This window comes from Camarhynchus parvulus, chromosome 5 (genome assembly GCF_901933205.1).
Source record: "Camarhynchus parvulus chromosome 5, STF_HiC, whole genome shotgun sequence".
NCBI lineage: Eukaryota > Metazoa > Chordata > Aves > Passeriformes > Thraupidae > Camarhynchus > Camarhynchus parvulus.
Window position 1 is genome coordinate 55,135,679 of NC_044575.1, and position 10,417 is coordinate 55,146,095.

The window sequence follows — 10,417 nt, forward strand, 5'->3', positions numbered from 1 at the left end:
AGCTTGGTGACCTGAATCCATTTGTGGTTGCACTTTGCCCCTTAAGATGAGAAATTCTGCTCTGAACAGCACCAGACACTGCAGTGGTGTGTCCCATGGCTGGATAACGGGGGAGGTTTAGTGGCTGAACTGCACAAAAAATTTCTTTTGCACCTGCTGACATTGTACTTCTTACCAAGGCTGGTGCTAACCATTTCACCATTTTTATTTGCTTCTTATAATTTTAAAATCTGAATGTATAAACCAGGATATTTACCTTAAGGTTTTCAGAAAATCTTTAGCATCTTAATAAAACCACATTTTAGAAGGTTAGCTTTGATACCACTTAAAGCCTGGGGAGAAATATGTTCAATATTAATGGCTAGGATAGGTCAAATAGGTAAGTTGGGTGAGGTGATCATCCTCTAACAGACCTTTAGGTAAGCAGGCAGGTATTTCCTAATGATTAGAAGATAAATATTGGTAAGTAGCCTGAAAATGTAAGGCTATTTCACTTATTCTTGTATTTAATTTTAAATATTTTCTAGTAACAGTAGGCTCTTTTTTTCCCCTTTACTTTTCTTCAGGGATTTATCTGAAAGTTGTTTGTATTTTTAATATGTTTAAAATCCTCTTGGGAAATCAGAATTCCAAACAAGTGAGCCAAATGTTGGAATGTTGAGTGAATCAAAGTGTGTAGGAATGGTTCTAATCCCTTGAAATACTTCTCAAGGCTTCTGTAATGTGACTGGCAGAGAATCTGTGTATCTGTCATTGTTAGATTTCCATTTCACCTAAACCTACAAGGTGATGTCATAGAACTTGAGAGCATTTTGTGCCTTGCAGTCTCAAGGAGATTTATTCACAGTAAGCTGTGGCAGAGACAGGAAATTTAGAAAGCAAACAATGCAGGTAAAGTAAATGTTAGGTTTGCTGTTTAATTTTCTCAAATCAGCCACTAAAGTCTGTTTTTAAAGCAAATGCTACACAGATCTTGCAGGAATTTGGTGTGGAAAAAGAGTAACTCACTGCACAAAAGGCACATCTTGTAGGTTGAACTTTGCCTTGGTTGGTGCCTAAGCTATAGGGAAGCCAGCAGTCATGTAAGTAAAAACAGTGATTCTAAAAGGATCAGTGAATGCTTTCTAGAAAGTTGCTGTGATTTACAAGATTATTTATATCTTAAATAAATAAACATGAAAATAATTACATAACTTAGTCCAAAATGTTAATTTTTATAATTTTGACAGATCAGTTCTGTAGTAAAAGTCCACTGCATTTTTTAATTCCTCATTGCAAATTAGTGTCTATGAACACTCATTTTGCTCAGCTTACATGTTATGCTCTTCTCATACTGCTTTGTTTAGTTAAATTTATGTAGGTAACAAAAAGAAATAAAAGAGAAAATACTAAAAAAAGTTAACATATATGTTAGGAAAATTGCAGTTGTGTTCAAGAAAATTAGTGCAGCTATTTAATGTCAGCTATGTATTTTTTAGCATAAATATTATTTATCTCCAGTATTGTCTCCTGCTAACTCTTTGTTTTATTTCATCTGTCAGTGAGAAGAAGAAAGAGAAAGAGCGTGAAGAACTGTGGAAAAAACTGGAGGATTTGGAATTAAAGAGAGGTCTTAGACGTGATGGAATAATTCCAACTTAACAAAAATACAAAACAGCATTATTAACCTGTGGAGTCACACATTTATGTAGTAGAAGATGGAGCAACAGTTTTCTGTATTGTGCAACTTTACAGTAGATTTCACATTTGTTTCATTATTACAACAGCACTGTATATACCTGTCTCTAAGTAAAGGAAAAAAATAAGGACTTTAATCCAAAGTTTGGACAACAGATGGACTTCTCAGAACTTTGCAAACATAATCATTGTTTTAACCCTTCTTTAAAACCAGTCTTCAAAGATCTGTTGATGAAAATTGCAATGTCAGATTCCATTGTCAGGACCTGTTCCTTATTTATCGTTAGCAGAGAGTATAATACAACTTTCAAATGTGAACGATCTTAAAATTTAGCTTGTCTTTCTGCTAAACTGTTACGTGTATTTATAGTAAAAGAGAAAAAAGACTGTCATTTCCTTATGAGTTTGTGTAACATCCTCCTTCTCTGGATAACTTTACTGTAATTTGACTTTCTTTTCCTTTTGCATATCTTCATAAGTTGAATGTCCATTCAGATCAGGGCCATGAAAAACATTGGTCCTGAATAAAAGTTTTGTTTACTGGTGTGAGCATTTTTTTAGTACCAGGCTGTCTCTGGTGCTTCCTTAATTTGAACATTAGGAATTAAAAAACGAGTAGGTGATAAACATAGTAGGAAAGGGAGCTTTGGATTCGTGCACCTATTTATTGCAAATCCAAATTAGTGTCCACAATCCATGGAAAAAAAAAGGGCAGTGGTAACACCCTGGACTTCAATACCTAACCAGTATTAGTGATGCAGCATTGGACACATGTACCAGAGTTGGTTTAGAAACACCAATTGCTAAATTATTACAGTATGTTCTTACTGGACCATTCTGAAGGAATAAAGACACATGCTAAACAACACAAGCATGAAATTGATCTCCAGTGGTCATGGATCTAATTGGAAATTGAGTTGAGATAGCAGTTTGGACAGTTTGGAGTTGTTGCCTTACTTTTTAATATGTATTTATAAAGTGTTCCAGCAAAAGAGGATGTAGCCTCTAAGAAACATACTCTAGTGTTTTTGTGGTTCTAGTACTATTACTCATCACAGTACCAGCCCTATGGTCTTAGCGGGAAAGGATTCTGGATAATACACTTCTGCATTCTCATCTGGATGCTCATTCCTAACTACTGTATTTGTTACCAAAAGTGGTTCTACAAATGCTACTGAAAAAAAAATTCTGGAAATCCTAATGTTCTGAGTATTAATAATAAAGTTTAAAATGCTTTTATATCAAAGGTGCATTGTGACCAAATTGTTTAAAACAAAAGAGGAAAAAAAATACAAAAACAAAGAAGAGGGCTGTATTATAAGTATACATTATTGGCTATCTGCTTTGTATTTGAAAGTGGAATCTTACATCTTTGGTAGGTAAAATGCTGATAAGACTTCTGTACAGTATATATTTAGCTAATGCAGTTGCATTATTCTATACCGGAAGGTATGTGTTTCAGGATTTTTCTCCAGGATGCTTTTGAATTGTTATAGACATATGACAACAGTGAATTGATAATCCTAAACCATCAATCCAGCAGTATTTACAGTATAAAAATGAATTGGTGTTCATGAGTCTTTGTGATAGTTGCAAACATGAATTTATGACCTGTTGCCATTGATAGAAATACAGTATAAATACAAGCTTGTATATTTTTCTTCCTACCATTTAAATATACAGTAGAATTTGAAGTTTTCTTGTTTTCAGGCACGGAAAAAAAAAAGTAAAAACGAATTCCCTCCTAGACTACTGACTGTTTCAGGATTATCAGGTCACAGTTTGTACTCCTGGGTCTGCACACACAAATGCTGTAAACTCAAGGCTTTGTAAGAACTTGACACTGTTAATTCTGGAAAGAAAAAAAAAGTGGAACTAGTCATATGCAACACCAAACACAACATGATTTAATGGGATTACTATGAGCTTCTTTTAAGAACATTGACTGGGACTCAATGTAAATTAGGCAGTTACTGTCATAGTTGAAACATTTTATTTTAAAGTGCTGAAGCAAAGGTGCAAGCTGAAATACTGAAGATTAAATAAATTTATAACAAATCATGTCCCTTAGCCCATTGATTTTGACAGTCTTTTATTTCTGTTACCAAAAAAACCAACTTGCTAGTGTGATTTCTGTGTGAAATGATCGTTTCACAGTACAAGAGGGTGGACTCAAACTCATGCTCAAAGACTATGTTCCATTGTGCAAAACTGAGAAAGAATGGAGGAATAAAACTTGATGTTCTTCACCTGGTGGAGTAAAACACAACAATGTGAAATTAGAAAAAGCACCTTGTCCTGTACTTAGAGTTTAGGTGAGTGTTGTTTGTTCATAACTATTTTTGGTTTTGCCATGTCATTCTACTCTTGATCATACAAAACTGACCAGAACCTGGTGGGTTGCAATATTTCGTGGCCTCTGCCGCGGGGACAGCGGGGAGTGTCTGACGTTCATAGATGATTTATCACTTCTGAGAAGGAATGTTCCTTCAAGGAGAAGGAGATGATGTGCTGTTGTTGTGAAGTCACTTGACTCTAAAGGCTGGGTGATGCACCTGAAGAAGCACCTGCTGCCAGGACCCCGCGTGTGCCGCAGCCCCAGCGCCGTGTCCGGCCCCGCAGGGCTCCCACTGCTCCCGCTGGAGCTGCAGCAGGAGGAAGAGGAAGGCAGCCCGTGGGCCCAAGCGTGATCAGTGCATCATAAATTACACTTTTGTTAGTTTGCTTCTTGAGTTCCACAAACCACCTTTGTTGGTGTCAGTGTTGTTCTTGACTGCTCGTCTGGCAGGCGTTGGGTGGTCCTGCGTGTCCTGGGCCACATTGGTCTCAGGGGGAAGGGTTGGGCACTGTCTGCTCACAGGAAGGAGCTGCGAGGGCATTGGGTCATGGGGATGTAACAACTGTGCAAGTAAAGTTCCTCCCATACACTCTGAATTGACCACATGTTGCTTTCTTCATCTTGCACGTCTCCCGTACTGTTTTCCTTTTGTTGCTTTTGAGTATTTTTTGTCTTTCTTCCAAAGGTTGGAATGCTTTAAATAAAGGTATTCTAATGCCATTGGAGCGTTTGCTAGCAGGGTTACAGTAAATTTAATCTTGGTTTTGTTAGCATAAGTAAAAGGGTTTAAATTATTTTTTTATCTGTTCTCATATATGGAAAAATCGAGGGTGTTGGAGCCAAGAATTGCTTGAGTAAGAAATGCAGCAGCTGTACTTGCATTATATGTGCATAAGTGCAGCCTTAGGCTCTCTCACTTGATGGAAAAGAAAATACATTATGGGCTCTAAAAAGCTCTTTATTGTTTTGTGAGGAGTGGGAAAGATGAGATTCTTCTCCCTCCAAGTAAAACTGACATAATTTCCTTTTAGTTCTGTCTTTGGAAACAAAGATGCCCTTTTCTCTTAATTGTGTGACACCACTATCCCAAAGCAGTTGCCCTTAAAGAAGACAAGAGAGATGATGCTCAAGGTTGAAGAATGTTTTTATTTACTTACAGCTTTTTAAATTTGGCTCCTGTGCTTCCCTTAGCAGCTCTGGAGTGAGCCATGAATTAGTTCTTCCTAGTTGGTATGTGCAGCAGATTTTATGTAGCCCAGTTTTCCATTTTGAACTCTATGAAACAACATTTTGAAAGAGAATGGAACTACTTTTGCTAGAAAACTTTTATCCAAGTGTTGCTTCCCATCCACAGAAGCGTGTGCTTTTTATCACGACCTCTCTGAGTAAGAGTTTTTGTTACCTGGATCACCTGCTGTAAATATGTTGTATTCATAACCTCATGGAGCCATGAGGAGTTTTCAAATATAAATAGTACCAATACATTTCTTCTTGTTGTCCTATTTTTGATTGTAGTATAGTGAATGACCTGTCATGCTTTTTGTTTCAAGGTTAGCATTAGATTCATAGATCTTAATATTTTAGCATTTCATTGTTTAAGCAGGAGAGGGCAGCAAAAGTTCATTTTTCCCCATAGGAATGCTCTGGTCCCATTACTGTTTTTAAACTTAGGTGCATCTAACTATCTATGGGTAGGGGGGAAAAATGAAACTTTTTTATATATATTAAAAGGTGCATATGAAAATATATAGACTGGTCTAACCAGACTGTGAAAATGTCTTCTACTCTACATCCAAGTAATAATAAAAATATCTTCCACCTCTGGATAAAGTACAAGCAGGTCTTAAACTCTTGGATTCAAATGTCATTCTTTGGAAACAGTTTACTTTCTTAAAAGTGGCATCAAAGAAACTCAAACTCAATGGTGCTCCCAGCTATAAATGTGTTATCTTCCTCTTTTGCACATGCTCAAGAGGCTCTGTACTGTGGGTGCATCTAAATAAAGAAGCAATGAAGTGTTTTCCAGGTGCTTGGCTTTTTTTTCCACCTCCTCCCATCTAAACTTCATGAGCCTTTTCAGCAGTGAACTTGGAGCAGTCAGGTGCCCATCCGCATGTATCAAATATAAGGAATCTTGTCTGGAGAAAAAAAAAAGCCCAAAAATGAAGCAATGAGGTGGTCATTTTAAATTTCAGCCAGAATTACCATAGCAAACACTAAGTTTTCATTAAGTTATTCTTTTTCAGAGGGCCTCTGATGATGGTCAGTATCCTTGTACCTCACACAACCCCCCTGTGAGGGAGGTCAGGATGCAGGAAAGAGGCATTAAAGCCACAGAGAGTTATTTGGGAACCCTCTGAGCCTTCCCCTGTGTAGCTGCTGAAGGGATTTGTTCCTTTATGGCAGCATTCCAGTGTTTCAGTGCTCGTGCTGCTCTGCCTTGCAGTTTGGAGGTGAAGGGAAAGGCTGGAGGTCATCAGGGGAAACCTCTGGAGAGAGCCATGGATAGAGCCTGGAAAGGGGCACTGCAGGTGAATGGCTTTAGCAGCAGTGTAGGAGTGCTGGTTGTTTCCATAAAATGAGAAATATTTATTAAACATCTGATTTTTAAATACCATGTTTTTAACATTATTTGTTCCAATAGTCTAATCCTTAATTCTTTCCAATTTTTTTTCCAACTTTAATTTTAATCTGTTGGATCTTGCCTTTGTTAGAAGAGCTCATTATCACAAATCTCTTTAAATACTTGTAAGACAATATGCAGAGCAATTCATCTTAACAACTCCATGTCTCTCTACTTTCTTATTGCAAGGCAAGTATTTTCTAAAGAACTTAAAAAAATTAGGAGAACATGCAGTAAGTTGGCCTCCAGGGTAGGATTTGTCTTCTTACTTGCAAGTTAGAAATCAACCTTTACAGGATTGGAATTAAAAACTTAAATTAGTTTCCTACTTTCAGTAATGATAATTGCTTTGCTAATTTTTCATCTTGGCCTTTCCTTCTCAGGGATGTTTTGGTTTCTCCTGCAACAGCAGAATGTCTAGTTTATCTTACATTAAATTTGGACCTCAGATCACAAGTGTGTAGCTTACAAAAGTAGTTTTGTGTGCAGGTACAGGCTGGTCTCAAGGCTGCATTAATTAGTGCCTCAGTGTACTCTGAAGGAATAGCTTGGGAGTAAAACTGGACACTGATACAAGGTCTCAAATTACGATCTTTGGTTTTAAAGATTCAGCATTGGAGCTGAAGCTAAATCAAATACCCTGAATTTGTTAGTAAATACCTCAAAAGCAAGTGTTCCAACCCACTGTGAGCAGTGACCACAGGCTCTTCTGGAGGTTTCCATGACATGAAAATAGGTCATACAAAAACTTTATCTTGCACTATTTTATTTGTTTGATTTTGTTTCCCCCCTGTCCATCTTGTCTATTCAGTATTATCCCCCCTTCAGTCACTGAAGGTGTGAGAAGCTGGGGGTCACTTGGGAAGGATGGAAAGCTGGAGATGCATTTAAAGAAATGTCTGGTTTTTATTCAGTGGTTCATTCTTCCATGCACACTGAAAGTGTCTGTGAACTTGGCATTATCCCTGCATTTGGGAACAGCTTCCAAAAAGAGAATAAGAAATGAATATTCTATACACCAGCTGAATCTTGTCAAAATCCTTACTTTGCAAGGTTTTCCTTGTGTAAGAAGCCTGTGCACTTCCCTGGCAGAGGCAGCAGTGACCCAGCAGTGAGTATTCCCAGCCACAGCAGGAGCATGCTGGGGCAGAGTGGCTCTGACAGCCAGGGAGGAAAGACCTTGTGTTTGCACAAGGATCTGTGCAGCCCTCAGTGAAGGCAGAGGTTACCTGCCAACCTTTTGTGAACTGAGCAGACTCAGGTCAGGTTTGAATCTTTGCCTTTCGAACCTTCAGCACATGTGAGCAAACTGGACAACTGATCCAGCTCAGTTTTAGGTTTTTATATTTATTCTGCAAAGTGTGCTGAGTGGGGTTGCAGCTTGTGCTCATCCCAAAGGCTGTGGAGCAACTCCTCTGCTTTTTAAAATATTTGGCAATGTTTATGATGTGCATGAGTGGAAAATCACTGTATATTTATTTAACTGTCTTCAACCAACATGGGCATCTGCATTACATAATCTTCCATTTCAGGCATCTTGGAGGACCAGGCTGAAGTCTGCAGGTGCCAGATCTTGGAGTAAACTGCAATTGGCAAAGGGCACTCTTCATTTCTGGAGGAAGGAAACGTGGAATTCAGACAGTGGTAATTAGTTTGTTAGCCCACAGACTATGTCACAAGCACAAGGGGATATTATTGCTGTTTGCTCTCCATGACACTCATCAGACAATAATTGTCACGGTCAGTGGTTATGCACATTTCAAACAGCAGTTCTGGCCAGACAGAAATGACTCAGGAATACAAAGAAAAGAATATTTCCCACTGCAGTGTGGTGCCCCCAGCCCCTCTTTCTCCTGTGCTGCACTAGGTGCTGCGAACACAAGTGTGAGGAGTTGTATTGGGCTGAATTTAAGCAAAATGTGCTGTTCTGGTTGAGATTGTCATAAGGGGGACATAACTACAGACTGGGGGCATTTCAGGCTTTTCCAAACAAATGCCTTTAAGTGGTCAGCTAAAGAAATGGGACTTTTTTAGAGGCCCTTCCACCAGATCAGGTTGTTCCAAGTCCCATCCCCACTGGCTTGGACACTCCCAGGGGCGGGGCAGATACAACTTCTCTGGGCAGCCTGTGCCAGGGCCTCAGCCCTCACAATAAAGAATTTCTTCCCAATATCCTGTCTAACCCTGCCCTCCATCAGTTTGAAGCCATTCCCCCTTGTCCTCTCACTACACACCATTGTAAAAAGTCCTCTGATCAATATCTGCAAAGATCTCAAGCTCACAAGCGGCATAAACCTTTTGGATTTTTCTGCTAATACAGCTTAGCATGTGCAAGAGTTCTTGCTTGCTTGTTTTTTGTCTGAGTTTGGGAGAACAGAGGTGGCCACTTGTCCCATGGAATTTTAGTCCCTCAACTTCCAACTTTTTCAGCTGTTTTTTTTCCCCTGAGCTTTTCATCTGGTTTTCTTGCACTGGGTGTGAGTTGGTGACTTTCTCTGCAGTTCAAATACACTTTAGTGACAAAGATCTCCCTGGCTTACATCAGGTGCTTCAGACTTACCAAACCTGGCACTCAGGTGCAAGAGAACATTCTTCCAGCAGGAATCAGGTGTGCCCAGAATGTACCCTTTACCCTATGATTTCAGTTGCTTGGAAAAGAGATTAATTAAATTAAACTGTGAAAACACATGCACAATTTTACCTATCCCCTTCAAATAATAATTTCAATAATTTTATTTCTGTTTTTACATAATAATTTTATATTTCTGTTAAATCCACAATCAAACTGCTTCTCACGTCCTATTCTAATTTACCAATCCCCTCTAAAATCATTGACAATGATATGTATGCTGTATATAATTTCATGGGACAATATCCAATCTATTACTAGGATTTGAAATCTAATAATTAAATTTATATGCTTGAATTAATTGTCTAGGAAAACACAATCTATAAATAAGCCATTTAATGTCATAGTGGCTTTTTGGTGGTTTTTTGGGTGTCAATTAGTCACTGATGTAGAATATCCTGTTTTGATTGCATCATCAGTGCAGCAGGGAGTGTGGGCATGGAATCCAGATCTTGCAGCAATATATAAAACTTGATTTCTAATGCTTAAGTTGTTGCTTCAACATAAGCCTGATTTCATGGGATTGCTATTGGTCCAACCTTCATTCATTGTGGTAGGGTAGTTCAAAGCAAAAATGGATTCAGTTTTATATTCCAGTGCTTTATTGACCAGAAAGAGAAAAATCAGATGAAAAGAAAGCATTTCTACCACAACATTCTTTATCAGCAGCCAGGGTGGGCAAAATACAGGTAAGGCTTAGCAGCAGTGATTTCAAGCTTGCTATGGAAATGCTGGTAGTTAAACTTCTGTGACCTTACTTCCACAATGGCTTGTCTCCTTCTGTGCTGCCTGACTTGGCAGCAGATGAACTCCCTAAAACACATCTTTAAAATGTATTTTCCTTTACTTGAATTGTTTTCCATGTGTTCACATTCTCTCATTCCCATCCATTTTCCCCATCAGGCTGTCCATGCTAATACATTTTCCAAGTAGAGTCTCCCCTTCTGGAAGTGTCTCTCTGCAAAGCTGGGGCTGTTATCTCTTTGCCCTCAGAATGAGGACTGAGGAGGTGAGAGGAGGAGGAGGAGAAGGTTTCTGGCATCCCTGTGCCAGTGGGGAGGGAGTGTGAGCAATGCAGGGAGGACATCCCTGCTCCCTACGTGGTTCCTTCCTTCCCTGAGGGGAGAGGGCTCTGGGGTAACCCTCACCC

The 10,417-nt window shown here is 38.8% G+C and overlaps 1 protein-coding gene across 2 annotated transcripts in view; it reads left to right on the forward strand.

Annotated features, from left to right (window-relative positions):
- PPP2R5E (protein phosphatase 2 regulatory subunit B'epsilon) overlaps nt 1-2,923 on the forward strand; it is a 69,910-nt gene extending 66,987 nt beyond the window's left edge. For both annotated transcript variants that reach the window (XM_030948569.1, XM_030948570.1), the window contains exon 14: nt 1,542-2,923. In XM_030948569.1, coding sequence (XP_030804429.1) covers nt 1,542-1,641 — 100 coding nt within the window. In that variant the 3' untranslated portion in view covers nt 1,642-2,923. The remainder of the gene's footprint in view (nt 1-1,541) is intronic.
- The last annotated feature ends 7,494 nt before the right edge of the window (nt 2,924-10,417 follow it).